Source organism: Bathycoccus prasinos, assembly GCF_002220235.1.
Source record: "Bathycoccus prasinos genomic : Chromosome_9".
In the NCBI taxonomy this organism is placed as follows: Eukaryota; Viridiplantae; Chlorophyta; class Mamiellophyceae; order Mamiellales; family Bathycoccaceae; genus Bathycoccus; species Bathycoccus prasinos.
Window position 1 is genome coordinate 251,477 of NC_024000.1, and position 26,934 is coordinate 278,410.

A 26,934-nucleotide genomic window follows, 5' to 3' on the forward strand; every position below is an offset into this window, starting at 1 on the left:
ATATTTGTACGTAGGTCACATTGCCACACAAAACATGCCATCACTCTCCCAAACAGGAACAACCTTCTCCGCCTCCTTTTCTTCCTCCTCCTCCTCCTCGCTTCTTAAATGTAAAGGTCTTCATCATCGTCGTCGTCTCTCTTCTCCTCGTTGCGTCGTTTTCTTCGGTGTTCCCAGGACGAGTCGTTTACGTCGTAAACACACAAACACGAATTGGAAAAACAAAGCGGCGACGTTCAGGTCGTCGAAAAACGAATCATTCTTCTTCAACGACGACGAAAACGAAAACGAAAGCGAGACGAACGAGAATACCAACGAGGAGAATGTCGAGGACGACGACTTTGAAGCGAAAGTCGTCGCCGAGAACGAGACGTTCTTCTTTGAAGAAGCGTCTTCTTCGTCCGTGCCGAGTCCGGCAGACTTGAATGAACTTAATTTGCTACAAAAGGCGAACACATCTTCCTCCTCCTCCTCGGCCTCCTCGGTGTGGTCACAGAAGCCATTTTGGTGCCAACCGTGGACGATTGTACTTTTTGGCGTCTTTTGCGTGTCCTTGCCGACGTTGGCGTTCGATTGGAAGTTTGTGTCGGTCGCCGTGGCGGTTCCGATATCGGCGTGGTGGTACGTTTTTCTTGTATTGTATCCGAAGAGTTACGCGTCGTCGTCGTTCGAGGAGAAGGAGGAGGATTTTGGACGATGACGAGAGAAGAAGAAGAAGATGAAGATCGAATGATAATGTTGTAATAATAATAGTTTTGTAGTTTACACGCGTTGCCGCACATTTTAACCTAAAACAACGTTCTCTTCGTCCGATAACACCTCCTCTTCGTCCGAATCCCCCCCGCGTCGAGCGTTTCGTCGAGCGCTCTTTCTTCCGTCGTTTGTTTCCGTCGCCGAAGATCTGCTAAAAAATTGCCCCAATCGCGTGGTGAGCAACCTCGGCGCCAAGTATTCCACGCCCGCGCCGTCTTTCGTCGCCTTTTCCGCATCGCTCGTTATTCCTTCCGCACCAGGTTTCTCGTGTTGCTCCGCCCCTAACACGAAATCTACAAACTCATCGTAACATAACTCCCCGTCGCCTTCTCGATCCGCCATTTGAATCACGAACTTCGCCTCCCGCATGGATACCGGAATCCCAACCATCTCCATCGTCCTCTTCAACTCCGCCGCGGTAATTTTCCCATCCGTGTCCTCGTCAAACGTCAAAAACACGCTCCTCAACGTCTCCTGCGGATTGCTCAAATTCAAATCGTGCAACATCAGCGTCAAAAACTCGCAAAAATCCAACGTCCCGTTTCCGTCCGAATCGTATCGCCGCAGATTCTTCTTTATCTGTTTGATCGTTTTAAACGACCCAACCTGTCGCAATCGCTCCTGTATGTCCTCCGCGGATATTCGTCCGTCGCTTTCGATGTCTAAATCGTCGAACATGGTTTTGTATTCCTCCACTTGCTTTCGCGTGAGGTACGGCCTAATAAGAATAAGAATTAGAATAAGTCACATACATTGAGGGCAAAATTGCGTACCATTCTCTCACCAACTCTTCGTCGGTCATGTGCGCTCGGCTCGGAGGTTTCCTCGCCTTGAACGCATCGGCGTTATTTCTCTCGTTCTCGTCTTCGTCCTCTGGTTTTCTCGGTTTGCTTCTTCTCTCGTTTCTTCTCGTCGATGATGTCGGAATCCCAACGTTCTCCATCGTCCTCTCGTCAAAATCATCATCGACATCAACGCTTTTCGCCTTTCGGCTCCCCCAACGAAACATATTTTAATCGCACTCGTATTCGTACTCGTATTCGATTTATTATGAGGAGTAAAAGAACCCTTTTGCGTCTTCTGTCTTATCGTGTTGTTCTCGCTGTCGCGCGTCTCCCTTCTTCTTCTCCAAAGCGAGGTGTTGTCGTGTGTTGTGGAGAGAGTTTTTTGTGTTGCATTTGAACGGAAAAACAGCCGTATGTAATTATAAGAGGAGAGAAAAGAGTCGCGTCGAAAGAGACGAAGCGCGTAGTAGGAGTAGCGTATTATATATATTCTTTTAGTACTATTCTTACCTAATCGCTCATCTCGTCCTCATCGTATTCGACTTTACCGACGACTAAACCGTTTCTTACTCTTTCTTCCTGTTTTTCAATCTCGATTCGCTTGCGCGCTTCTTGCTTTTCGAGTTCGAGTTTGCGTTTTTTGGCGACGCGTTCGGCGGCGGCGTTCGCCGCGAGGAGGAGCAAAGCTTCTTCGTTTTCCTCTGGTTTTGTTGGTGTTGGTGTTGTCGTTGCTGCTGCTGGTAATGCTGCTGTTCCTGCTTGTGAGTCGTCGGTACTTTTAGTAGTGACGTCTCCTTCTCCTTCTCCTCCGTTGGATGATGATGGTTTGTTTGGCGACGCTTTGGCACCTTGTTGATTTTGACTGCTATTCACGCGTTGCTTCTGAGAATTCTTCGTGCTCAAAGGCGCCAACTTTTCCTCCTTCAAGAGCGCGCGGTGCATGGCTAAATCGTAATGCTCTCGAAACCCGTTCTTGTCGCTGATGAATTTACGGATCCATTCGCCCATGTTGTCTTTCATCACGTATTCGCGGTCGTATATGTGTTGATACACGGTTTGGTGTTTAAACGCATCGACTTTGTCGCGCCAATTTTCCAAGCGCAACGGTTCGCGCTCGGCAGAGAAGCGCTTGTTATACGCGTCGTATTGACACTCACAGAGAAATAATCCAAGCTCGGGCGCCATGGGGGTGTTGACTCTTTGTTTTGTCCTCAGCGCGAATAACAAATCGCTCACGTCGCAGAAGTCTCGCGCGACCGCGACGGTCATTCCGACCAACTTTCGAATCATGTTGAACAGAAACGATTGACCGAGAATCTCAAACTTCACGAAATCTTCGCCTTGAATTTTAAATGGCATCGAGCACGAGAACGAAATGACAAACCTACGCGCTTGCGGCGTGTCGCAATCGACTTTGGTCGAGTAGTTGTGAAAATTATGCGTGCCGACGAAATGTTTCAAAATGTCGTTCACTTTTGTTCGTTCCTCTTCGGTGAAGACGTACGGTTCTTCTTCTTCTTGGGTATCGTTGTTTTCTTCGTCGTCTTCTTTTTCGTCTTCTAATCCTTCGCCATTTGGGGCGTTTTCATCGTTCTTCTTTTCATCGTGACCGTTTTCATCGTCGCCGTCCACGGGGTTCCGCTTCCTCTTCTTCGGAAACCTCCTATCAAACGTTCTCACCGGTACCACGTACTCGTACTTCCTCCTATCGCACTGATTCTTCGCGCTAAACCCTCCCGTCACCCTCGTCGCTCCAAACGCCACGATTTTTCCCCTCGGCAAATGTTCGTTGATCAACCTTACGATGGTCTCCGTGTTCCCGTCGTCCGCGTTCATGCACTTAAAACTCACCACCTGTCCAACCGCGCTGACGCCTTTATCCGTCCTCGCCGCTCTGTTCCAGTGCACTTTATTGAAATCCCCGCTGTTCGATTCCGCGATTCCTCCTGCTTTGACGATCGCGGACTCTAAATCGTCCTCGATCGTTTTCGCGCCTGGGTTTCGTTGCATGCCTTGATATCCGTCCCCGTTGTAGCCAAAGAACAGGGCGATTTTTTTCTTCTTCTTGCTGTTGTTTCCATCTCCGGTGAATGTAGTCTCAATCCCCATCGTTTTCATCTGAATCTTTTGTGTTTCGTTCGTTCCGTGTTCGTCGTCGTCACGTCCTTCTCGTTCTTTTCCTTTTCCTCCTTTTCCGGTTGTCGTTTGGTCTCCGCGACGGCTCGAAATGCTCATCGTCGATGTGAGAGTTTGAGTCGCCGCGGGAGGCGCACCGAGAGATTCTTCTCCGTGCATTCCATTGGGGACGAGACACTCGTCCTCGTTTTCTTCCGTTCCCGCGCTGTCTTTGTCTTCTTTTCCGTCAGTCGTCATCCTTTTGCCCGTCTCTCAAAGCTTCTTTTGTGTGGGGAAAAATGCTCTTTTCGCCTCATAAAAACGTCTCGCATTACGCGTACTTTAGTCGCATAAATATACACATAAAACAAAGGATTTAATGGTTTTCTTCGCATCGGCGTCAGAGTCGGTTCTTTTTACCTCTTTTGCGGCGAAAAGGAGGACCACCGCGACGCTAAAAGGAAGAAGACACGTCGTCTGTGCGTTTCGTAATCGGGGAAAAGATGAAGACGACGACGTGACGACATCGTCGAAGTTGACGAAAGCAACGACAACTTTGTGCGTATCCGTCGCATTCGCTTCGCAAGTAGTAGGGGGAGGGGTGTTTTTTCAACCAGAATATGCAATGGCCATCCCGCAAACGTCCGAGTGCGCGACGAACGCGTGCGACGATTTCGATTACCACGACCAAGATTTAACGCAAACGTATTTCACCAAAGGGTCGTTAAAACGAGCGAACTTTCGAGGGGCGAACTTATCGGGGATCTCGTTATTCGGAGCGAACTTAGAGGAGGCGGATTTCACGGGAGCGAACTTAGAAAACGCGAATTTAGGACAGTGTAACTTGCTGAAGACGAACTTTACCGGGGCGAATTTAACGAACGCGATCGTCTCGGGCGCGAGTAACTTGGAGACGGTGAAGGCGAACGATTCGGACTGGTCGCAAGTGATCATAAGGAAGGACGTGTTGATGGGGATTTGCGCGAACGCGGACGGGGTGTCGCCGGTGAGTGGAGATCCGACGAAGATGACGCTGGAGTGTCCGTAATATATACATATATGTGTGTATGTGTATTGATTGGAATGTAAAACAACTTTTGAAATACTTATTCGTTAAACGCAAATACATCACATAGAAGTAAAACTATTATTTGAGCGCTCAGAGTACTAGCACATCGTTCGGCATGAGGATGAATCCTCGATAGGAAGACCGTCGTGAAAACAATGTATGATTATCGTCATCGCGCGCAAAATTGTTTTTTTCTTTCATCATCGAGCTGTAATGTGCGAGCGTGTTTTTCAACCGCTTTTTCGAGCGCTTCTCGCTCTCTATCTGTCTATGTAAGATCTATCCATCTCTGTGTGTAGAATAAAAGAAGAATATGAAGAAGAGGCGTTATTAGTCGTTGCTTTAACGCAATCAAACGATTAAACGAGCGCGAGAAACAACATCAACGCGTGAGGAAAGTAAGATCTCAGACTGCGGCCGAACCGCGAACTTAGCGCCACGCCGACGACGAATCGTCACGGGGGCTGACCAAGGAAGGTTCGCCCGACGCAAGCGTCGGATTCCCTGACCCCCGCTCGCAGTGCGCATAGGAATGTATTCTATCATCGATCTTTATCACACGCGTGCAACATTGCATCACATCATCCCGTCTTTATCTACGAAGAATCAATTGCTCGGCGGAAGGAGAAGTCGTTTATTTCTTGGGTTTATTCATTGCATTCGGCTTTGATAAACCGCTAAAAGAAACCTCTTTTCTTTCGTCATCGCAAAATAGTTCCAGACAGAGAGAGCAGGATGTAGAGCTCGATGCAGTGGCGTTTCGCGCGAGAGAAAAGAAAAGAAGAGAGTGTACGTCCGGTTTCCAGAGTCAAACGCACGGGCACCAAGTTAGTAAGAAATGTCGCCGCGAGAACTCAGAATGCGAACGAATCGCTCTACGGGGGTTCGAACGCCGAACTACGCACTGAGCAGCGTGAACAGCTGCCTGATGTGATCCCCCCGAGAAAATACGAGCGCGCATATCTCTGCTTTCCTCTCTCTCTCTCTCTCTCTGTCTCTCTCTGTCTGTTTCTCTCTCTCACCAATGCGCGCGCGCAAAAAAAAATCGAACAAGAGGTTGAAAGATTTCTGAAATCTGAGTCCGCAACGACGTCGTGTAGTTTAGTCGAGCGGATAGCGAGAACTTCAGGACCTGCAATCTGTCGGGCTTCGAACTCCAACGATTACATTTACTCTCGCTTCAAGGGAACGGGGCTAACACTCATAGGATTTGAACGCCGCCCAACTAAAAGAAGCATACGCGAGTTTTTTTGACCTCTCGAGAGTTTCCTACCTTTGTTTCATCATATCTCTCGTTCGCGCGAGGCAGTATTTCTTCTTCTCTGTGGAAATAGAAAGCGTTATAAACATATGGAAGAAGACATAAAAATAAAGTCGACGTAGAGCGCGAAAGGAGAAAAATGTGTGCGTGCGTTTGTATGTGCAAAAATTGAAGCATCTCTCTTCAACTCGTTCGATATGCGAGAGCGCAATCATCGTTCGTTCATCTTTTACCAACATCACCACATCATTCATATACATCTGGCGAGAGGAATACGATGCAAACAATATCAAGGATCAGTTAATTCTGGCAAGAATTGCTAGGTGGCGACCTAGCGCTCCGGTTTCTTTTCAACGTCGATCAATTGGGGAAAGAGAAATCCTCATTTCCTTGATATCCTTTTGCGATTTTGATGATGTCGATGTAAAAGAGTTTGAGACTTTGTCGCGACGACGCGCACATCGAACCAGACTCGCACAAACTACACAAACACACACACACGCAAAGAGAGAGGATAAACGCGGCATTTTCGCCACGGACGCGTAAAATTGACACATATATGTCTACTAAATATGAACCTGTTCTGATTGCTCTGTTGTCGATGATAATAATACAGAAGATGAAAACGGTTGAGTAAAATGTCAGCGAGAACGCCCAAACAGCGCGACGACGAGACGACGACGAAGACGCATCATAAAATCGTATATTGCTCAGTCATAAAAGTCGTGTAAGTTTGGAACAAGTCTTCTTCAAAGCCGAGGCTCAAAGCGAGCTGGGTTAACCGAATTGTCATCACGGCAATATAATAATACCACGTCTGCGAAATCAAAACAAAATCAAATCTTTTCTCTCTCTCGAAATGGTCTCTCGCTCTCAAAGCTTTTTGCAGTCAGCCATTTTGTAATAATAAACCAATCGTCACGACAACATTGATGTCTCTCCGACTGGGGCGGCAGTAAGTACTCGATCATTCCGCATTAATCGTTGAGAAGAAAGAAGAGAGAGATGAAAAGAAAAAAGAATCGGTGGCGGCCGTTACCTCTCTCTTCTTTCCAAATCATCCGAAAATCTCGCGACGACGTAAACGACGCAATAAACGAGCGAGGATGCGAACGTGCCATCGTTCATCAGAGCGCAAATTCACGCTCTGTCGTTATTTTCTCATCTTTGATCGCGATTTGAGGGGTGAATTTGGAAACGATTTTATATCTTTATGCGCTCTTATTTATGCGCGTTTATGAAGAACTCGCTTCAAAAAAACGCTCACATTTCGGAAACCGTCGTCGTCATCACTTTATAGTATTCTATCAAAGAAGACGAAGACAACCCGTGAGAAGAAGACAGACAAAGAAGAAGAAGACAAAAGAGAGAAAGAAATGACGTTCGACGCGTCGACGCGGAGAACGGGCAACGTCCTCATCGCGTCCTCTTTGCTCTGTTTCAGCGGAGGCGTGTATTACTACGCGGTGACGCAAGGGAGGAAAAAATTAGATAAAGACGTGCACGAGTCCATCGTGAAGCGGAGGAGATTATTAGAGGAGCAGGAAGAGGAGCGAAGAGAGATGAAGAAGAAGAAGCGGTGGTTATGGCGATCGTCGTCGTCTGAATCGTCGTGAAACGAAAGGAACAACGGTAGGAGTAGGAGTAGGAGTAGGAGTAGTAACAGTAGTAAAAGGAAGAGGAGAGAGAGTTTTGCTTCGCGCTGAAGTTCGTAATAATAATGTGTGTTGTGTGTGTTCTTCGATTCATATTTATACACGTCGTCGTGTGGTAAGCTAACTAAGTACAATTCAATAGTGTTGCATATTCTATCTCTCTCTCTCTCTCTTTTTCCCTCTTCTTCTCTCTCGAGAGTGTCGTCGTCATCTCCTCGACGAATTTAATCTTGCTCCTTCATCTTCAAAGTAATCGAGCACGTTCTCTTTCTGATCGGGAACGGTCTACCTTGAGCTCTCGGGTGGAATCTCTTCATGGTCCCCGCGCCATCCGCGTAGCACTCCGAAACGTACAACTTCGCCTTGTTCATGCCCAAGTTGTTCTTCGCGTTGCTCGCGGCGGAGAACAACGCCGATAAAATCGGTTCGCACGCTCTGTACGGCATAAATTCCAACATGATCAAGCACTCTTCGTAAGATTTACCGCGGATGCAATCCAACACTCTGCGGACTTTGAACGGAGACATGTGGACGTTTCTCAAGTAGCACACGGCTTCTTTTTCTGCGACGACTTCAGCAGCCTGTTTTTATTAGTGGTATGAGTTATAAGAGAAAAGAAGAGTGTCAGAGATGTTTTTCAGATAAGGCAAAAAAAATTCACACGATGGTGAGAATGTACCCCGCTCTTCTTTCACCCGACGGGCTGCTTTACACGCGGTAACAACTCTGACAGAGAAGCAACAACGTCTGCTCACTCGCGGACGGAGGAGAGTTTTTGTCGCTGCTCGTTGGTCATCGCTTCGAGAGAGAGCGAGAAAAAAAAAGCTCCCCAAATTTGGTGACAAGAGCGAGACGCCGGCGAGGAGAAAAGGAGGTTTTTACGCGTAAAAAAAGCCTCCTCTTCTGAATTCACCGTCGTCTCTCCCGCATCTCTGCGCACTAAACGTATAAAAAAAACGTTCAATTCGTACCTCCGCGGTCGCTTTCGCTAAAAGAGCCATCCCTCTTTCGTTCGCGCCTTTCGCCTCTCGCACGTTTCTCGCGACATTCAATTTCATAAATCGTCTCGTCTCGAACGACGACGAAAACGAAGAGGAGGAGGAAGACGTCGCCGAGGATGCCATGCGCGTGTTCGAGGACTTCCTCTGCGCCGAAGAAACTTTCGCAATTTGCGAGCACGAAATGTGCGTCGATGCGGTCGTGGATGCAAACATGTTCGTTTTCGATCGCGACGTGTATGTATATATCAAAAGGGCTATTCTTTGTGCTGAATTTTACGCGCAATGAAATGAATGAGAGAGAGAAAAGGTTTTGGGTTTTTTGCCCTATTTTTGACCCAAACACGTGGCCTTTTTAACAACTTTTTCTCTCTCGAAAGCGCTTTACAACACAAAAAGTTGTTTGTTGTTATTATTATTATTGCGTACTTTTAACGAACACGACGATGAGCGCGACGATTCAGACGACGACGACGCGTGCGAGCGCAAATTTTAAAGTTTCGACGAGAAGACCATCTTCGAAACGATCCGCCGCTGCTTCGAACTGTACCACTCAAAAAGGTTTGCGGAAATGTAGTTTCAGGGACGATGATGGCATATCCAAAACTTCTCATCATCATCTTCTCGAGAAGAAGGCTTTGGCGACGACAAAGACGACAAAGGGGACGAGGAAAGCGCACTTCGTTCCGAAAGCTTCCTCCTCTTCCGCGGTGACTTCACCGAGCGCGAAATCTGCCTCGTCGGAGTTTGTTTGGAAAGGCGCGAATTTGAAAGCAGCGGCGATGTCGGTCGGTTTCGGTTTATTCGTCTGTTTCGTCGTTCCGAGACCGGACGGGGTGGTCCCGCAAGCCTGGAATTTGCTGTCTATTTTCTTAGCCACGGTCGCTGGTTTAGTCTTGTCTCCGTTACCGGTCGGTGCGTGGGCGTTTCTTGGATTGACCACGGCGGTGGTGACGAAGACGTTGACCTTCGCGCAAGCGTTTGGCGCGATGACGAACGATGTCATTTGGCTGATTGTTTTGGCATTTTTCTTTGCCAGAGGATTCGTGTCCACTGGTTTGGGCGATCGCATCGCGACTATGTTTGTCGAGAAGCTCGGTAAGTCTACGCTCGGTTTATCCTACGGGTTGAGCATTTCCGAAGCTGTGTTGGCGCCGGCGATGCCGTCGACGACCGCGAGAGCCGGCGGCGTCTATTTGCCCATCATCTCTTCGTTGGCCAAAAGTAACGGGTCTGAACCTGGACCGACGGCAAAGAAGATGGGTTCATTTCTCATGCAAACGCAATTGCAATGCTCTGGTCATTCGTCCGCTTTGTGCATGACGGCTGCGGCGCAAAACTTGCTGTCCTTAAAGTTAGCCGCCGGGTTGGGGATCGTCATCGCGAACCCGTGGATCACGTGGTTCAAAGCCGCCTGCGTTCCGGGCATTCTCGGTTTACTCTTGACGCCGCTCTTGGTGTATAAGCTATTCCCGCCTGAAATTCAAGACACGCCAGAAGCTCCCGCGATGGCGAAGGAGAAGTTGAAGAAACTCGGCCCGTTATCGCAAGACGAATTGGCCGTGGTTATCACCATGAGCATCACCGTGTTTTGCTGGATCTTCCAACCGTTTGGGATTACCCCGGTGATTTCCGCCATGTTTGGCATGTCTATGCAATTATTTGCCGGTGTTATTAAATGGGCCGATTGCTTGAACGAAAAAGGCGCTTGGGATACGCTCGTTTGGTTTGCCGTGTTGATCGGCATGTCCGCGCAGTTGAACGAACTCGGGTTTATTCAATTCATCGCGACGAAAGTTTCGGCGGCTTTAACCGCCGCGAACTTGGCGTGGCCGCAAGTATTCTTGGTTTTACACGTCAGTTACTTTGCCATTCACTACTTTTTTGCCTCGCAAACTGCGCAAGTCGCGGCGTTATCGACGGCATTTTTGGCCATGATGTTAGCCTCGGGCGTCCCGCCGATGCTCGCCGGTTTAACTATGGCGTTTCACACCAACTTGTTCGGCGCCATCACGCACTACGCCAGCGGTCAATCTGCCGTGTACTTTGGTTCCGGTTACGTAGAGTTGAAGGATTACTTCCGTCTTGGCGCGATTGTTGGAGCGTTTAACTTTATCTTGTGGGCAGTCGTCGGCGGCGCGTGGTGGAAAGTTATCGGGCTTTACTAAGAATAAGAGCAGAGTGAGTATGTCATCCCTTTTTATTTTTGTGTAATATCCCGTACTACATTTAATGAACAAATTTCTTCGTCTTCTACTTCTTCTTCTTCTTACAACACATCAGTAAATAGTACCACTACTTCTGCTAAAGTATATTGTTACGTCGTGTGCTTTTATGTTATTATACAACGTTTCTCCCTTTCTCCTCAAAATTCGGATGCAAATATTTCCGCGCTCTTCTTTTTTACGGACTGATAATCTCATCCACGTTCGCCTCTCTCGTTCTCTCCCCCATCCGTTTCATCCTCATCACTTTCTCGCTCACCTTCAACTCCTCTTTCGTGACCACGTGATTCCTCATCGCTTCCGGACACTTCTTCTTACCTTCTCTCCCTAAAAACGTCAACACCGCTTGCTTCTCGTACACTATACCAACCGCGTCCTCCACCGGCTCTATTAAATCTTTCAACGGAAGGCCAGTGATTGGACATTTCGCGTTCAAAATAGCACCACTTCCACCGCTTCCACCGACGTTCCCGTGTTCGTCCGTGATGATAAACCCTTCCCCGTTATCCTCGCCTTTGGCGTTCGCGACCATTTTTTTAAATTTTTCCTCCATCACTTTCGCCTCGGGCGCGTTCGCAACTCGGTTCCGGTTTCGTTGGATTAAATCTCTCGTCTTCTCCTCGAACGGGTACTGCTCGTTCGCGACTCCCGCGTACCCTCGCTCTAAATCGCTCATCGCCATTTCGTACGTCTTCGCTTCCAGCACGAGTTTCCCACCGTCCCGGACGATTGCGTTTTCTACGCTCTTCAGTTCCTCGTCGTTTCCTTCTTTGACGAGCGCGGTGACGATCGCACCGATTTCGCATTCAAACACGTCCGTAAATTTTTGCGCGATATCTCTCGCGTTCACGAGCGCGCCGTTTTGGTTACGGGTCACGATCGAGCGCACTTCGCGCTGGTTTTCCAGAGCGATGCCGGACATTAGTATCAGAGAGTATTGTTATTCTCGTATCGCGAGAAAAAGTAAAGAGATTTTGAATTTTTCCCAAAGCGTTAAAAGGAAACGATGCGAATGATGCAACGAACATAAACGCGCTCAAAACCACATGAAGACGAAGAAGACTTTTGTTGAAAACAACGATGAAAACGACAAAAGAGTAAACGACCATTTTACCGTCGCGTGCGTGAACGCGTTCGCGGTCGATTGCGCGAACAATTTAAACGCGATTCGAGCGAGAAGCCAACGCGGGTTAGAACAAATCGAAACGAAGATGGAGACGATGGAACGGAGTTTACAGTTTTTGGAGAAGAAGTTAGAACGATTTGATGAGGAGGAGGAAGGAGGAGGGAAAGGAGAGGCTGTGAAAACGCCTCCACCACCTCTCCCGCCTTCGTCGGCGGAGAGAGATGAACCTCCTGATGGTGAATTTTCACCGCATTTGGTACAAGAAGGTGCGAGAGCAGGCGAGGACGGAAACGCACAAACTAGCAATGAAAAGAAAGAAGAAGGAGCGCGACGAATACGTGTAAATCCAGCGCACGAGAAGTATCACAAGATGCTACGTTTGGGCGTGCCAGAACAGGCGGTGAGGAATAAAATGAAGTTGGACGGCGTCGACGAACGCGACGTGGTCTTTTCGCAATAATAGGGAGGACAACAACGAACGACAACCTTGTGTATATGTGTAATAATAATATGAACTAATTAATGTATAGTATAAACAACTCAAGAAATAACACGTATTCTCTCTTCTCAATTTACTTGGCAGCAGCCGCCTGCGCGGCTTCGTGCGCTTCCCGACTCCACTTTGGTTTTTTCCCTTGGACGAGAATGGCCTCCCCGCCGGCGCCGGCTAACTTTTCGCTCGCGGAGGCTGAAAACGCAGCCGCCTTGACTTTCAAGCCTTGCGAAAGCTCCCCGTCGCCCAACACCTTCAACGGCAAGTTTCTGTAGTAACCCGTCGCTTTGATCAAACCAACCGACTTCAACGTGTCCAAATCGACGTCTTGGCCCGCGCTGATCTTAGAATCCGCCAACGCTTGCGCCAAATCGGAAACGTTCACCGTCACGAATTTCGGCTTCCCGGCGCTCATGCCGCCGGCAATGCCCTTCAATTTTGGAAACCTTCTGTACATTGGCGTTTGACCGCCTTCAAAACCCGGTCTAGTGCCTCTACCACCTCTCGCTTTTTGACCTCTCATGCCATACCCGCACGTCCCGCCTTGGCCGGCGCCGTAACCGCGACCTTTGCGAATCGGTTTTCTTCTCGACCCCGGCAACGGGCTCAAGTTGTGTAAGCGCAACCGCTCGGCTTCCCCGGACGCCGCCGCGTGAACGACAAAAGAGGCGGCTTGTTTTTGGTGTCTTCTACTACTGCTGCTAGGTTTGAAGGCTTTTATACTCTCGCCGCGAGCGAACGCGGACGCCTGAAAGAGAAAAGAAAACATATTGTGTCAGTACTTTCATCCTCTTTATCCAAAAACTCTCGAGTGCCCTTTTCGTACAAAAAAAAGAGGTTTTCCGAGCGACGATTTCTCCTCCTCCTTTTCCGGAAAGACGAGCGGAAACCACCCGCGCGAGCGCACGTCGCGGCCGTTCTCGTTTCAAACGTATGTTTGACGAATACTCGAGCGTAAAATCACCAAAGAATATGTAATATCATCTCGTCTCCTTTTGTCGTCGTCGTCCTTTTCTTCTCTAATTTGTTCGCCGTCGGCAAAAATTTAGAGAGAAAAGAGGGTGGCGACGCAACAACATTTTGCAAAAATTGCGCGCGTAAGAAAAAGAGGTCTCTCTTTAAAGACGCGAACGTCCTCTCAAACGCGCACACAAACGAACGCATTCAATAACAAAAGAAAGAAACGTACCTTGGTTGGAATAACTACCGAGGAAAAAGAAGTCGACAACATTTTGAAACGAACTCCTCTGTGCGTCGTGTCTATAAATTGTGTCGTCTCGATGTCTCTATCCAGAGACAAAGAAAACCGCCCTCTTTCGAGGGCGGTTTTATAACAGGGTTTAACACCCTAAATATTAAGAAAAAAAAAAGATCGAAGAAAAAACGCACACAACAGAAGCAAGAAGAAGCAAGAAGAAGCGAGAAGAAGAAGAACGAGAGATCACACACCGCGCGCAAAAAAGAATGAGCGAAGGAGGAAAAGAAGAAGAAGACAAAGAGACGACGATATCGTTCATCGTGAAAACATCCACAAATCCAAAACTGGAGATGAAAAATATCAAACTCACAAAGTTGATTGCCGAGTTGAAAGCCGATTTGGCGACGACGCTCGGATCCGAAAAGGAATCGATTCGATTGATTTACAAAGGACACGTTTTGAAGGACGAGAAAACGATACGAGAGTGTTCGATTGGGGAAGGGCACGCGGTGCATTTGGTGCAATCGGCGCCGAAGAAATCACCATCTCTTACGAGCGGGGGAAGTAGTGGTCGTCCTCCGGCGAGTCACAATGAAGGTGGTGGTGGTGGGCAACCGACACCGCCGCGAACGTGGATGGACGACGCGAACGCGAGTCAAAGAACGGCGCAAGCGCCGGATTTTGCGACGTTGTTTAACAGCAGCGTTTTAGGTGGTGGTGGTATAGGAGGAGGAGGAGCGAGTGGTTCTGGTGGTTTTGATATGTTTGGAGGCGGCGGGTTCGGAGCGGGCGGCATGCCGAACCCGACGCCGGAGGAGATTCGGGCGATTGAAAACGACCCGTTCGTGAGACAGTTCATGGAGCAAGCGATGCAAGACCCGGAAGTTTTACGACCGATGATGCAGGTGATGGAGCAAAACCCGCAGATTCAACAGTTGATGAACGCGAATCCAGAGTTGAGGCAGGCGATGCAGGATCCGGAAAACATATCGAGGGCGCTGAGAGCGTCCAGGGATCCGAATTTAATGCGAGAGCAAATGGCGGCAACCGATCGGACGCTTGCGAATATTGAGAGCCATCCGGAAGGGTTTAACGCGTTGAGGAGAATGTACGAAAACGTGGAGGTGCCGTTGCAAAACGCGATACAAAATAGTCAAAATAGCGAGGCGGCCGCCAACAACGGGGCGGCTGCGGATGCGAACCCGTTTGCAAGTTTATTCGGTGCTGCGTCGTCTAGTGGTAACTCGGACGCGCCGTTACCGAATCCTTGGGCTGCGGCAAATGCCGGGACCGCAGGTGCTTCAACGTCCCAAGCTCAACAACAAAATCCGTTCGCGGGTTTAGGCGGTTCGGGAGGATTCGGCGGTTTAAATATAGGCGGCGGCATGCCGGACGAAGCAACCATGCGACGCCAGATGGAAGCGATTCAGAACAACCCAGCGCTCATGCAAATGTTCAGTCAAACGATGTCACAAATCGCATCGGATCCAAACGCTCTCGAAAATCTTCGCCGGTCAAATCCGGAATTTGATGCGATGTTGAGACAACAACCGCAAATCGCGGAACAAATGCGTAATCCAGAGTTTCTTCGAGCGTTGGCCGACCCACAAACTTTGCAGGCAATGCAACATTTGCAGCGCGTCATGGGGGGGAGTGCTGCTGGTGGTGGACTCGGGGGATCGCCGTTCGGAGGAATGGGAGCGCCTCCATCGGTGACGCCGCCAGCGGATCCGGAAACGGCCTACGCGGCGCAGATTTCGCAACTCAACGATATGGGTTTCTTCGATCCGGCGGAGAACGTGAGAGCTTTGGTGGCCACAAACGGAAACGTTAGCGCGGCCATTGAACGCTTACTGAATGGAGCGTAATGACAAGAGCCGATACATGTTAATAACTAGCTACAACAACATACATACTCTCTTCTAGTAATGATAATAAAATTCTTTCAGTACACATACACAAACAAACTTTTATTCTCTTTCCTTGATGACGTGCTCTTCCATAAACTTTTTAAACCTCTCGGCGTACTTTTTCGGCGGTTGACAACTCACGTCTCTCTTCCCGCAAAACAATGCGCTCTTGAAAAACCACTCGAACCATTTGAACGTCGTCCATTCGGCGAGCACGTCGACGATGCCGAAGAAAGCTACCCCCGTTGGCGTTCTCGCGAATCGCAGCTGATTGACTCTTTGTTCGTCTCCAACTAAAGCCGGCTCGTTGCCGCTACTCGAGAGAGATGGTAACGTTCGCGGCGTTGTTGTCTTCATTCGTGTTGTTACGTGTTTCTCCGAGTCTTTTTCCCCTTTCTCTACCCTCCCGAACATAGACGCGGATTTCACGAACGTCTTTTTTTTAGAAACGTTAGTCAACGACGGAAGATCCGAATCCGATCTCATGTTGTGGTGCCCTAGCAACAGCGAATAATCAATCAACCCTAAGCTCGACAGAAAATCCGCGTCTCTCTTTAAACTTTCCAAGATCGTTTTGCGCCGCAACGTCCTGACGCAATCCCTCTCCTCGTGCGCCACGAAATTGTTATCTTTCAACAACTCCACTTCTTTCGTCGGATCTTCTTTCGCCGTCCGTTTACACCGGCTTCCTTTCAAATCGTACCTAGGACTTCCGACCTTCACTTGCGTCGCGAACCAGTACCCGATGACCAAGAATGTCTTGTACGTGCCTCTCCCTTTCCCGATTTTAATCGAGTAACACCCGTAAATTTGCGGCAAAAACGTGTTCCTCCCGTGCTTCTCCACGTGTTCCGTATACTTCCTCAAACGTTTCAACAAAACGTTCTTCTCCTTTGTTGTCGTCGTCTTCAACAGAAATCTCGCATCTTCCGTGCAAAAAAACCACGCCCCAGACCTCCCGCCCGCATCTGCTCTCCCAATCACTCTCAAACTCGTCTTCTCGTCCTCCAAGTCGTCGACGCCGTCCAAACCTTTAAACGAATTCAAATACTCCTCCTCGCTCAACCCAAACGCCGCGCGAAGCCGCCGAAACTCTTTCGCTTCGTGCGCGATGAACGAAAACGCCGGCAAGACGACGTTTTTCTCTTCCTCTTTAAAAGAAGGAGAAGACGACGAAGATGAAGAAGAAGATGACGATGATGATTTGCGTCTTCTCGCCAACTCTTTCCTCTCGAAGCGTATTTTCTCTCCTCCTTCAATTAAACTCTCTCTCACTCCAACTTCGAGCACTCTCCCGACTGTATTCACCACGCGTTCTCGCGCGTGGTCGACGACGGTGCCGACTTTGTTCCCTCGGTGGACGAATTTTCGGACGTCTCGAACGCTTTTTTCTTCGTTTAATCCTCCTAATCCCGTGTCTTCGCCTCCGAATCCGCGAAACCTGAGCAGGTTTATCAAGAACAAATTGGAGTTTTGTTTGCGCTTTTGCTCGGAGGAATGCCGGACGGAATCGGAGAACGAGCGAGAGAAGTGAGAGGCTTTCTTTTCCGTCGTCGTCTTCAAATCCTTCCTCTTCTTGTCGTCGTCGTCGTCGTTTATTTCTGACGATGACATTCTTCGCGTTTTATTTATATCATGTCAATATGTTGTGCGCGCATTTAAAATGTCGACCAAACGTGACTCCGATATGGTTGATTTCGTGAGAGAGTACGCGATGCGCAAAACGCATAATTTACAAACGCTGCTCTTATTATTATTACCGCTGCTATTAAAAACTATTCGGAATGAAGCTATTGCTACTGTTCGTAATCACCGTTCGTCCGCTGGGTGCTGACACACGGGACACCGAATCGATTTACTCGCTAACCATCGATCGACGCATTCGATGTGGTACCTGTGCGCGCACGGCAACACTCGTACGTATTCGCCTTCCTCGAACTGGTCGAAGCACACCGAACACACGGGTTCGCCTCTTAAGTGTAACACAAAATCTACCAGTTCTGCTTTTTCGAGAGGGTACGGGCCTTCAAACTTTGTTTTCGAGCGAGGGCATTTCTTCGTTTGGTTCTCTTTAACCTCTGCGGTGAGTTCTTTCACCGTTTTGTTTTCGAGGGACCTTTTCGTTTCCACTTTTTCCAAAGGTAACGCGCCGATGATTTTGGCGGAAAGCGCGCCTTCGTTTGAGAGTGGGCCGTTGTCGTCCTCGTCGTCGGTTCTCGACGTCGTCGTCGCCCGTCCTCCTCGGTTGGTGTTGCTGGTGTGCACGCCGAAGAACTTTCATCGTTGGGGAACGAGATAAAAACGGAAAGTAGTTAGTTGAGATACAAAAGTTCGTTCATCATCACACAAGAGAATACAGAGAAGTATTATATAGTATCGAGAAGACAAAACGAGACAAACGATGAAAATGATCTCTCTTACCTCTCCGATGTCCTCGGAGAACGTGCGCGCGAGATTCGACGGGCCGTTCCCCATGTTTTATGTGTGAAATTTTTATGGGGGAGTTCTCTGTGTTGTGTGATTTCTCTTTCTGATGAATACAAGTACAGTCTAAACTAGAGAATATGGTAAGTACTATGTATTACGAGCCTAAACTGAGCAACAAATCGACGCCGGTCAACTCTTCCTCGCCTTTGACGACGGCAGTCGTACCACCTTGCTGCGATGATGTTTGTTCGCCCAATACTCCGCTGCGAACGAATTGGACGTCTTCTTCCCATAAGCTGACGTATTCTCGAACGTCGTCTTCGACGTACCGAACGAGATGTTTCAACTCGCGAGCGTCGTAGGAGATGACTTCGGCGATGTACCGCGCGTCATCTAACGGCCAAAGGATGGAGATCATTTTACCGACCGCTTTTCCTCCTTGGGAGGCGAGTTTGGCGCCGGTTTTACCCGAAGTGGACGCGGAGATGCATCGCAAGCGCAAGCACGTTTCCGGGTTGGCATCGCGGATAGATTTGACGTTTTCGCACATCTTACACGGGCATCGACCTTCTGATAAGGCTTTCTCGACCTCTTTTTTGTTCCTCTCGACGGCTTCGTAATCGATCGGTTCGACGGCGCCCATCGGGTTGGCCGGAGGAACGAGCGCGCCGTTGGGACCAGCGGCGGCGGCGGCAGCATTTGCTACCGTCGTCGCTCTTCCACCTACGTTTCCATTCGCCAATCCGTTCTTTGCTTCGTTCTTTCGTAACTCTTTCTCCGCGTTCGCGTACTTCAAAGCGTTTAGAAATCGCGCTTTTCCTCTCACCGGCGCGTGCGAATGTTGTTTATAACCAACCTCAAAATCGACGATGGAGGTTTCTGGTAACCAACCAAACGATTTCTCGCCAAAAAATACGACGCAAACATCGTTCCCATCCTTTTGCATTTGCTTCGCCGCTTTTGGAACGACGTCCCCGTGTTTCACTTCGTCCACTCGTAATCCCGGCCAATGCGGATGTCCCGGCAATTTCGCCCAGACGATTTGCGATTCTCGCGGTTTCATCATGCGAATGCCCGCGACGATAAACGACCCATCGTCTGGTTCGACTACTTCCTCCTCAACTGGAGCTGCTCCCATCGGCTTGAGAGAGGACTTTTGTCGCTTTGATGATTCTTTATTGTTGTTGTTGTTATCGTTGTTATTCATCGCAGCGCCGTTTTGTCGTTTTCCACCGGCGACGTTGAGAACGTCGGTACCATTTCTCGACCCCACGCCGCCGTTTCGAATGGCTACACCAGAAGCAGTGGCTGTGGTTGTCACTAAGAGCGTTTCAGCCGCCAACAAGTCTCGTTCCGAGTGCGATCCAGTCAAATTCTTTCTATCTGCTCCGGCTAGTATTCTCGACGCCGGCGGCGCGACTTCCTTCCCTGCGCCGCCAAACTGTCTCTCCAATGCGGCCAACGGCGGCGGCGGTGCCATGCCAGCCTCTCTCGTCGCTCGAACGCACGCTAAAATCACTTCTCTTGGAATGTACCCTTCGATACCGCCCGGGTTATTATTCATCCCCGCGCAATTTTCCAAAGTTGTTCGTAAATACGCTTTCAACGCCGTCTTCTCTCTCGCTTCCGGATGTTTCAAAAACTCTGGTTTCGGAATGCGTTTCATCGGATGCGAAACGCGGCCGTGACCAATGTTATACGCGTGTTGAGGCCATTTGAAACCTCCTAATTCGCCGTTGCTGTTATTTAAAGCCGTCATGGCAGCTACCGCCGCTTCTTGCGCGCAAAGCGAATTCGCGCCCGTCGTCGTCGCCCATCTCACATCTCTCGGGTTGATCTCGTTCGCGTTGACTATATTCCCATCGCACCATTTCGGGAATTTTTGCGCGGATTTCCGTTTGGAATCAAACCCTTTCCCGTTTCCGTACGGATCTGACAATCGTCGTCCAATCCATTCGGCTAACGGAACGCACCCTCCGGTCGCGCTCAACGCGCGCCATCGATTGAGAATCTCGCCGACGACCGCTTCTGACGTTCTCGATACGCCCGGTGGCGACACCACGGTCCACCCAGGTAACAAACCTTGTAAACTTTCCGCATCGGATACGTCTAGAGGCGCTAATTGACCATCAACCGAACACACGACGGAGTCTCTATCCGGCCTCGCGTCCGCGCACACGTTAATCGTCGACGCTTTGTATTTCGGCGTCGCTCTTTGAAACTGACTTCCGTCCTCGTCTTCGTCTTCCAAAAGGGTAAATCCACACCTGGCAAAAAGTGTCGGCGCGTTTTTGTTATTCATTCGTTGCGAAGCTAAATCCGAGGCTGAATTCATGTTGCTACTCGTCGTCGTATCTTCGTCGACTAACAAAACCTCTCGCGGGTCGCCGTGTCTACTCGCTAAAAACACTAACCGTCCTCGATCGTCCGGGATACCAAACGCGGTTGGTTGCACCACTCGGTGCGCCCATCGAAATCCAAGTTGCTCAAACTCTCTCACTAACTCGGCAATAATCGGTGGTTGCCCTTCATCCGCGGTATCTAAAATCCTCTCCGACCCGCAATCGACGACGACCCACGGGACGCACCTCCCGGTAAACCGATTCTTCGCCAACCGTAAAACCTGCTTCATCTTCGATTGCACCGAATTCGAAGACCAACTCTCTCGCCAACCAGTCTCCAACTCCCCGATTTGGTGGTCGTACACTGTCCCTTCATTTTCACTGTGTCCTATCAAACTACTCCCGGAGACCCCACCCAAGGAACACGTCAACACGTCCGTCTCTTCCGGCAACTCCACCACCGAAGACGCGTGCGTCGGCTGAAAAATCCCTTGGAAACGACTGGTCAACACCTCTCGCGCGCAATCGTCCGCCTCGGTTTGCATGATAATCTCGTGCCCAGCTTGCGCCAAACCGAAATCAAACGCCCCGCACCCGCAGAATAACGAACACACTTTCAGCCTTCCCGCGGATTGCGCCTATTCATACGTAGTGGTAGTATTAAAGCGTAGCGAAAGAAGACCGCCGCGCAAAGAAGAAGACCACCAAAGAAAAGAAGAAAGAGAAGAAGTCAGTCAGTCGCGCTCGCATCATCGTCGCCGAAACAAGAGAGAGTACTACATAACACACGTCGAAATCGAAAAGTATCATCATCCGTTATGAACCGATCGTCAAAGAAAATTACGATTGAGCGCGAAAGCGCGTATTTCGTCCTCTCGAAAGACCTCCTCCTCCTCCCTCGAACGCAGACACAACAGAAAAGAAAACGAATTCGCGGGTGAAGAAGAACGCGGTGCACGCACCAGAGCGGAGGACATGATTGACTTTTGTCACAGAGCGCGCTTCCTTTCGCGTTTTTGGTGGTCTCGCGCGTCTTTTCTTTCCCGCAGACAGACGACAGAGGTACACTTCGTAAACGGGAGCGCGTTCTGGTGATGATGAAAAGGACTCCCCGAATGAAAGGATGAATTCCGTTTTTGTTGCACCGACAGAGCGAGAGCGTTTGAGAGAGAGCTCACGAGAGAGAGTTTACAGTCGTTCGTGACTCTCTCAACGCCTCGTTGGTCTCTTCTTCTCTGTCAGGAAAAGGAGCGCGTCTCTCTGCGTCTCTCTGATGTGTCTCTCTGATGCGTCTGTTTTGTGATGCATTTTCAAGGTTTTTCCACGCGTACGGAAAACTTCATTTCAAAGCTCAGAGAAGAGGTTTTAAAACGACCCAGAGACCGTTTTCTCGATCGAGAAATACGGGGTCTCTCTGTGGGGATACACGTCGGGGATGTTTTCGTCCAAACACAGCCGGTACCGAAAGTACGTCGACGAGGAGACGGGGAAGGTGTTTTATTTCGACGTCGTCTTGAAACGATCCCGGTGGAGGATTCCCCCCCGGAACGACGAGAATACGATTAAGACGAAGGACGAGGACGAGGATGAAGTCGTCAAAATATTCAGAGAGGATGTCGAGGAGGGAGAGTGGTACCGAGTGGAACATTATCTGTTGACTCGACCGTATTGGTTCAGAAACGATTCATCAGAGACGAAAGAAAGACAGTGGGAGAAACCTTTGCAAAAGGCTGCTTCCAAGGAGAAGGCTGTCGAAACAACGGAAGAAGAAGAAGAATCTGAAGAAGAAGATGATGACATCGAGTTTGACCCGGACGCGTACGAGAACGAAGAAGGAAAAGAACAATTTCATCAAAGAGCAGCCTTTGCGGCGGGGACGGGAGAAGCAGAAGCGGAACCGGCTTTCGATCCGCCGCGCCGAGCGACCACGACGCCTGCAGCGAGCGCCGTTATCATCGAAGAGAAAGAAGAAGAAGAAGAAGAACCAAAAACGAATAATGCATCGCCAAAACTTTTGACAACTGCCAGTGATGAGATTACGATGAACGAAAACTTTAACGCGGCGAATAAGAGTAAAGCGTTGGATGTGTTTTTCGCGCTGTGCGAAAAGGCGAAAATCAACGAGCACTCTCGATGGGAGAGGGACATGCCGAAACTCAGAAAGCTGGATAAAAATGCGTTTGAATGTTTCGCGACGATGCCGGAGAGACGGAGCGCGTTTAATAAGTACAAGGTGAAGTTATCGAGCAACGCAGCTGAAAAAGCAGTAGGTACGACGAAGACGACGACGAAAGAGTCGAAACTGGAGCGCGAGAAAATCGCGCGAGAAAAACGCGAACGCGAAATACTCGAAAAGAAACGAGACGACGAATATCGATTGAAAAAGCTGAAAAGAAATCAAGACAAAGGCGACGCGATGAAACAGTTCGAAACGTTATTAGCGGAATCCATAAAATCGATCGATGACGTGGAAACGATCGATGACGTTCGCGAATTACTCTCCCAAGATCCGCTCGGTCGCGCTTCCTCGGGCGGACCTCTTTCGGAAGCAGACATGGTCGCCTCCTTCGATGCGTTCTTGTTGGAGTTCAAATCAAATTCTCTGCAACGATACGCGGAGTTGTGCCGAGAAACAGTTTCCGCGTTGTCGCAATCCGTAGGTGGCGTTGCGGACGAGGAGGATGCAATTTTCGCGTGGGAAATTGCTCGAGACGTCTTAAAAGAGGACGCCCGCTTCGACCGGTGTCCGATGAAACTCAGACGTTCGACCTTTGACAAAGCGGTGGAGAACTTTCGCGATGAAAGAATTCGGAACGCCGGAACAACAATTGGTGCGTCGTTTGATGCGGTTTAGTAGTAGTAGCAGTAGTGGTAGCAGTAGTAGAAGTAGTAGTAGTAGTAGTAGGAATAGTAAAGCGAGCGTAGACCCGCAAAAGCATAGTTTCGAGACGAACACATACAAACGCGCGCGGTAGAAGATACTCATAAAAGCCGCCCAAACACTCAACGACGAAAGAAAAGAGATCTCATATTTGAACGCGTGATGATATAAAAGCGTTGACAAACGCAGATGAGATTTTGATGCGATGCGACCCTGTGTATGTCTTGTACTGAGGAGAGGAAAGAGAGACGTCAGCTCGAGAGTAAACCCCGTTCTGTGTCATCCGTTGCGTCCGGACTGATTAAATGACTGTTTAAAAGATCGCGAGTGTCTTCCACTCCAAAAGAGAACTTCCGGAGAGAAAGGGAGCGACGTTTCCGCCCAGCACTCTCTGCTCAAACGCGCGGGGATTTTCCCCGGTGATCGTGGTAAATTTCCCCGTCTTAGTAAGACGTTGGGGTATCCACCGAAGTTAATCCTTCGAGCGCGTCTCACCTCTTAAAACTACCACCACTGTTGTTTTCGTGAAAAGTTTTTGGTCTCGTTTTGTGCTCTTTTCATCGTTATTCCCGCGTGCGTTGTGCGTTTTGTCTCTCTCTCTCTCTGTATCCTTCCCGCCGCCAAACGAGACCAAATGTCGTGAGAGAAATTCTGAAGACATTTTCATTTTCCCCCATTTGTTTCCGTAAAGGTGATATTGATGACGACGACGACGCTTTCGCCGACGACGACGATTAAATCGTCGCGCTGCTCTGAAAGAGGAAGAACAACGCGAGGACAAAAGTCGCTCTTTTCGTCGAAAGCATCGTCAAAGCCTTGTTGGTCTTCATCGTCATCGTCCAAACAGTGTTCTCTTTGTAACAGAAACGTACTGAGGGGCGTTTTTCATCACCATTTTCCTCGGGGGAGAAAGACGAGGCGCGAGACCAACGCGTACGCGTTTCTGAACCGTCTTCGTCCTCCAAATCCTCGACGAAGAGAAGAACACCAACAACAGGGAGGAAAAGTGGCAAAAGGAGAGGTTTCGTGTACGGAACGAGGGAACGCGACGGTACAAAACGCGGCGAAGACATTCGCAAAAAGCGAAAACGAAAAACTCGCGTTATTGTTTGTATTCGTTATTCAAGCGGTATATATCGTCGTCAAAACGACCAAACGCATGAAGAAAGCGATCCCGGTGTTTATGAAGGACCGGTGGCGTAAACTGCGAGAGGTGTTCGAGTACGCGAAGGAGAATTTTTACGCGTTTGATACACCGAAAATCACGAGAACTGCGAAAAACGATCCTCAGTTTCGGAGTTTGTTGAAAGATTACGCAAAGTTGATTCACGATTTATACGACGTACCTATTGTGCCGGAGTGTATAGAGACGAGGGTATACGCGCAAGCGTTGGAGCAAGGATTGGAAGGCGCGTTTGAGACTTTGGACGATATCGTCTTGAGCGGAGACGCGAGGGTGTTGGGACATCCGTTGGTCGTGCAGAGAAGATTCGTTGGGGAAGATTCGGAGAGGCTAAAGACGTACGGGGCGTTAGAAGGGAGCAAAGAGGACGAGTTGGAGAAGTTTGTCGCGGAAGTGGTGGAGAATACTAACAACAACAACGGCGAAAATAGCAGCGCGACGTCGAAACTGTTGCAAAAGATGGAGAAGAAAATGTCAAAGAAAATTTTATCCATCGCGGCGAGAACCGGTACGCTGTTCCTCGAATCCGGCGTACAAAGCTTCTCCGCGCGAATTTTTGACGCGGAATTTTATTTCGATGTCCGCGAACAGGTGAAAGAGGAAGGAGACGACACCTCGCTCCGCGAACGCCGCGAGGCGCTGAGAAGAAGCCGAGCGATTCAAATCGCCAAAACCGCCTCGGACGAACGTTTAGGTAAAGTCATCGAAGAACTCCAAATTCCACCGATTGGTATACTTTTCCCGGAGCTAGAAAGAGATGTGGGTAGGTTAGTCATTGCGATGGCGTGCGAAGCCATCGACTCCGAAGTCTCTCTCCCAAACGTCGATTACGCGGTGAAGTTCAATCTTCGCGTGAAGGATCAGAAAGAATACGACGAAGACGAAAGGAAGAGGAACAAACAAAAAACGATATCATCGTCGTCGTCGGACGATGCAGACGAGCTTGCGCAAGCCTTGGCGGACGATTTCATGACGCGACGTAAAGCCGTGGCGCCAATGTTTATCACCCCGGAACTGGAAAGGAAAACCTACGTGGACATTATTAAAGGCATTTTAGGAGAAATCGGCTTGAATGCGCCGAGCGTGATTGCGGAATTTTTAGGCATGGACGTTACGATACAAGTCATACGAAAGAAGAACGACGATAAGAAATTGAAATTAAGGAAAGAAGAATATACAAACGACGTCGTAGGAATAACTTCGATGAATTCTGATAGCACTAACGATGCTTTCACTTTTCTTCGTGAACGGTTTAACATGACTCCTATCGTCGCGAAGGGCAAGGAGAATGGAGAGACAAGGACCACATCGTTATCGTCGTCATCATCATCATCAACATCAACAACAACAACGAGTAATAGAAACGCTATAAACCGAGCAAGTGTGGAAGCCTTTATCGATTGGCTCCTCGCAGATGCCGCGTATAACGTTCAAGCCATTCCAGACGACGTCGAGCGCGCTTTATACGCCAACTGTTTCGAGCTCTTCTTGGACGCGTTCTTGGAGACAACACAGAAAGTTGAGTTTAGTATTTTAAGCCGCACGGTAAAGATTCGAACGCGTGTGGCGAAAGATGCGCCGCGCGATTACACAAAAATACGTCGATTTCGTCCCGATTGGCAAGCTTTAGATTCCATAACTGAGGAAATTAAAATCGAACCGGAAGCGTTGAAGAAAATCACCAGTAACGTCCACGCGTTTGCGTTGGCATTTCTTTCGCAAATTCTCGAAGACGCGTCGGCGGTAATTTGTGGTCACGAAATTCGACTTGCTTTGACAACTCCGACGGTTTTACGTAAATCGTACGACTTCGACGACGTTGATGTGTCGTTTGATGGTACGGCGCGAATGAGCGTGGACTATAACCCGTTAAAAAGTGGTGGTAGCATCCGCTCTTTTGCGAGCTCGAAGGCTTTACGAGAACCGTCGCGGAAGAGCGCGCAAAATACATTCTCCGCCATGGACGCGCTGAACGCGTTAGCGACTGAACTCGCGATGGAAGCTTCCTCGGCTCTTGTCAGTGAGAATAAGGGTTTTGAAACGAGCGATAATCAATCAAACGGGGGTGACTTTTCCATAGACTCCATCTTCGCGGATTTACAAAGAGACTTGCAGAAACAAATCGCGCAATTCGGATTTAAGAATTCCTTCGCGAACGCCTCGCAACTGGACAGCGACGCAATTTCACACGATGCGGTCGCATTCAGCGTCTTCAAAAAGCATTGCTCACCACCGGACGAGACGTTTCCGTTTCCGTACTTGACAAAAGCGCAATTTGAAGTCGCGTCTTTGGAAGTTATAAAAATGGCTGGATTCCGAAACGCGAGCAAATCAATCACGGAAAAGATGGAAGCTTTGGCGAACGCGGCGGATGAAGATAAGAATGGCGTCATCCAGTGGGGCGAGTGGTATTGCGTCAGCGATGCGATAATATCGGCGGTAGAGAAAGCAAAAGTGCAGAGTAGTAGAAAATAGTAATAGCAATGGTAGCAATTGTAGCAATAGCAGCAGCA

At 49.1% G+C, this 26,934-nt stretch overlaps 17 protein-coding genes across 17 annotated transcripts; 9 read left to right on the forward strand and 8 right to left on the reverse strand.

Annotated features, from left to right (window-relative positions):
• Positions 1 to 34: 34 nt before the first annotated feature.
• Positions 35 to 700, forward strand: Bathy09g01370 (predicted protein; the record flags this gene model as incomplete). Its single annotated transcript, XM_007511196.1, has 1 exon — positions 35 to 700. One exon carries the CDS (start codon positions 35 to 37, stop codon positions 698 to 700), a length of 666 nt encoding a protein of 221 aa, XP_007511258.1.
• An 83-nt stretch (positions 701 to 783) lies between these two features.
• Bathy09g01380 (predicted protein) lies at positions 784 to 1,696 on the reverse strand (the record flags this gene model as incomplete). Its single annotated transcript, XM_007511258.1, has 2 exons — positions 784 to 1,471; positions 1,506 to 1,696. 2 exons carry the CDS (start codon positions 1,694 to 1,696, stop codon positions 784 to 786), a joined length of 879 nt encoding a protein of 292 aa, XP_007511320.1.
• Positions 1,697 to 2,048: 352 nt separating this feature from the next.
• Positions 2,049 to 3,911, reverse strand: Bathy09g01390 (predicted protein; the record flags this gene model as incomplete). Its single annotated transcript, XM_007510926.1, has 1 exon — positions 2,049 to 3,911. One exon carries the CDS (start codon positions 3,909 to 3,911, stop codon positions 2,049 to 2,051), a length of 1,863 nt encoding a protein of 620 aa, XP_007510988.1.
• A 367-nt stretch (positions 3,912 to 4,278) lies between these two features.
• Bathy09g01400 (pentapeptide repeat-containing protein) lies at positions 4,279 to 4,701 on the forward strand (the record flags this gene model as incomplete). The annotated part of the gene is made up of 1 exon (XM_007511056.1): positions 4,279 to 4,701. The coding sequence occupies one exon, from the start codon at positions 4,279 to 4,281 to the stop codon at positions 4,699 to 4,701; it is 423 nt and encodes a 140-aa protein (XP_007511118.1).
• Positions 4,702 to 5,469: 768 nt separating this feature from the next.
• On the forward strand, positions 5,470 to 5,976 carry Bathy09g01410 (unknown protein; the record flags this gene model as incomplete). The annotated part of the gene is made up of 1 exon (XM_007511201.1): positions 5,470 to 5,976. The coding sequence occupies one exon, from the start codon at positions 5,470 to 5,472 to the stop codon at positions 5,974 to 5,976; it is 507 nt and encodes a 168-aa protein (XP_007511263.1).
• Positions 5,977 to 6,343: 367 nt separating this feature from the next.
• Bathy09g01420 (unknown protein) lies at positions 6,344 to 7,111 on the reverse strand (the record flags this gene model as incomplete). The annotated part of the gene is made up of 2 exons (XM_007510823.1): positions 6,344 to 6,575; positions 7,023 to 7,111. The coding sequence occupies 2 exons, from the start codon at positions 7,109 to 7,111 to the stop codon at positions 6,344 to 6,346; spliced, it is 321 nt and encodes a 106-aa protein (XP_007510885.1).
• A 248-nt stretch (positions 7,112 to 7,359) lies between these two features.
• On the forward strand, positions 7,360 to 7,599 carry Bathy09g01430 (unknown protein; the record flags this gene model as incomplete). The annotated part of the gene is made up of 1 exon (XM_007511108.1): positions 7,360 to 7,599. The coding sequence occupies one exon, from the start codon at positions 7,360 to 7,362 to the stop codon at positions 7,597 to 7,599; it is 240 nt and encodes a 79-aa protein (XP_007511170.1).
• A 263-nt stretch (positions 7,600 to 7,862) lies between these two features.
• Bathy09g01440 (ribosomal protein L22) lies at positions 7,863 to 8,165 on the reverse strand (the record flags this gene model as incomplete). The annotated part of the gene is made up of 1 exon (XM_007510890.1): positions 7,863 to 8,165. The coding sequence occupies one exon, from the start codon at positions 8,163 to 8,165 to the stop codon at positions 7,863 to 7,865; it is 303 nt and encodes a 100-aa protein (XP_007510952.1).
• Positions 8,166 to 9,082: 917 nt separating this feature from the next.
• Bathy09g01450 (2-oxoglutarate/malate translocator) lies at positions 9,083 to 10,804 on the forward strand (the record flags this gene model as incomplete). Its single annotated transcript, XM_007510938.1, has 1 exon — positions 9,083 to 10,804. One exon carries the CDS (start codon positions 9,083 to 9,085, stop codon positions 10,802 to 10,804), a length of 1,722 nt encoding a protein of 573 aa, XP_007511000.1.
• Positions 10,805 to 11,039: 235 nt separating this feature from the next.
• Positions 11,040 to 11,783, reverse strand: Bathy09g01460 (predicted protein; the record flags this gene model as incomplete). Its single annotated transcript, XM_007511161.1, has 1 exon — positions 11,040 to 11,783. The coding sequence occupies one exon, from the start codon at positions 11,781 to 11,783 to the stop codon at positions 11,040 to 11,042; it is 744 nt and encodes a 247-aa protein (XP_007511223.1).
• A 124-nt stretch (positions 11,784 to 11,907) lies between these two features.
• Positions 11,908 to 12,447, forward strand: Bathy09g01470 (unknown protein; the record flags this gene model as incomplete). The annotated part of the gene is made up of 1 exon (XM_007510967.1): positions 11,908 to 12,447. The coding sequence occupies one exon, from the start codon at positions 11,908 to 11,910 to the stop codon at positions 12,445 to 12,447; it is 540 nt and encodes a 179-aa protein (XP_007511029.1).
• A 112-nt stretch (positions 12,448 to 12,559) lies between these two features.
• Bathy09g01480 (predicted protein) lies at positions 12,560 to 13,249 on the reverse strand (the record flags this gene model as incomplete). Its single annotated transcript, XM_007511184.1, has 1 exon — positions 12,560 to 13,249. The coding sequence occupies one exon, from the start codon at positions 13,247 to 13,249 to the stop codon at positions 12,560 to 12,562; it is 690 nt and encodes a 229-aa protein (XP_007511246.1).
• A 695-nt stretch (positions 13,250 to 13,944) lies between these two features.
• On the forward strand, positions 13,945 to 15,546 carry Bathy09g01490 (predicted protein; the record flags this gene model as incomplete). The annotated part of the gene is made up of 1 exon (XM_007511073.1): positions 13,945 to 15,546. One exon carries the CDS (start codon positions 13,945 to 13,947, stop codon positions 15,544 to 15,546), a length of 1,602 nt encoding a protein of 533 aa, XP_007511135.1.
• Positions 15,547 to 15,648: 102 nt separating this feature from the next.
• On the reverse strand, positions 15,649 to 17,202 carry Bathy09g01500 (phosphatidylinositol-5-phosphate 4-kinase type-2 gamma; the record flags this gene model as incomplete). The annotated part of the gene is made up of 1 exon (XM_007511185.1): positions 15,649 to 17,202. The coding sequence occupies one exon, from the start codon at positions 17,200 to 17,202 to the stop codon at positions 15,649 to 15,651; it is 1,554 nt and encodes a 517-aa protein (XP_007511247.1).
• A 195-nt stretch (positions 17,203 to 17,397) lies between these two features.
• Positions 17,398 to 21,334, reverse strand: Bathy09g01510 (predicted protein; the record flags this gene model as incomplete). The annotated part of the gene is made up of 3 exons (XM_007510902.1): positions 17,398 to 17,862; positions 18,200 to 20,995; positions 21,320 to 21,334. The coding sequence occupies 3 exons, from the start codon at positions 21,332 to 21,334 to the stop codon at positions 17,398 to 17,400; spliced, it is 3,276 nt and encodes a 1,091-aa protein (XP_007510964.1).
• Positions 21,335 to 21,792: 458 nt separating this feature from the next.
• On the forward strand, positions 21,793 to 23,211 carry Bathy09g01520 (unknown protein; the record flags this gene model as incomplete). The annotated part of the gene is made up of 1 exon (XM_007510836.1): positions 21,793 to 23,211. One exon carries the CDS (start codon positions 21,793 to 21,795, stop codon positions 23,209 to 23,211), a length of 1,419 nt encoding a protein of 472 aa, XP_007510898.1.
• Positions 23,212 to 23,938: 727 nt separating this feature from the next.
• Positions 23,939 to 26,896, forward strand: Bathy09g01530 (predicted protein; the record flags this gene model as incomplete). The annotated part of the gene is made up of 1 exon (XM_007511045.1): positions 23,939 to 26,896. One exon carries the CDS (start codon positions 23,939 to 23,941, stop codon positions 26,894 to 26,896), a length of 2,958 nt encoding a protein of 985 aa, XP_007511107.1.
• Positions 26,897 to 26,934: the final 38 nt, after the last annotated feature.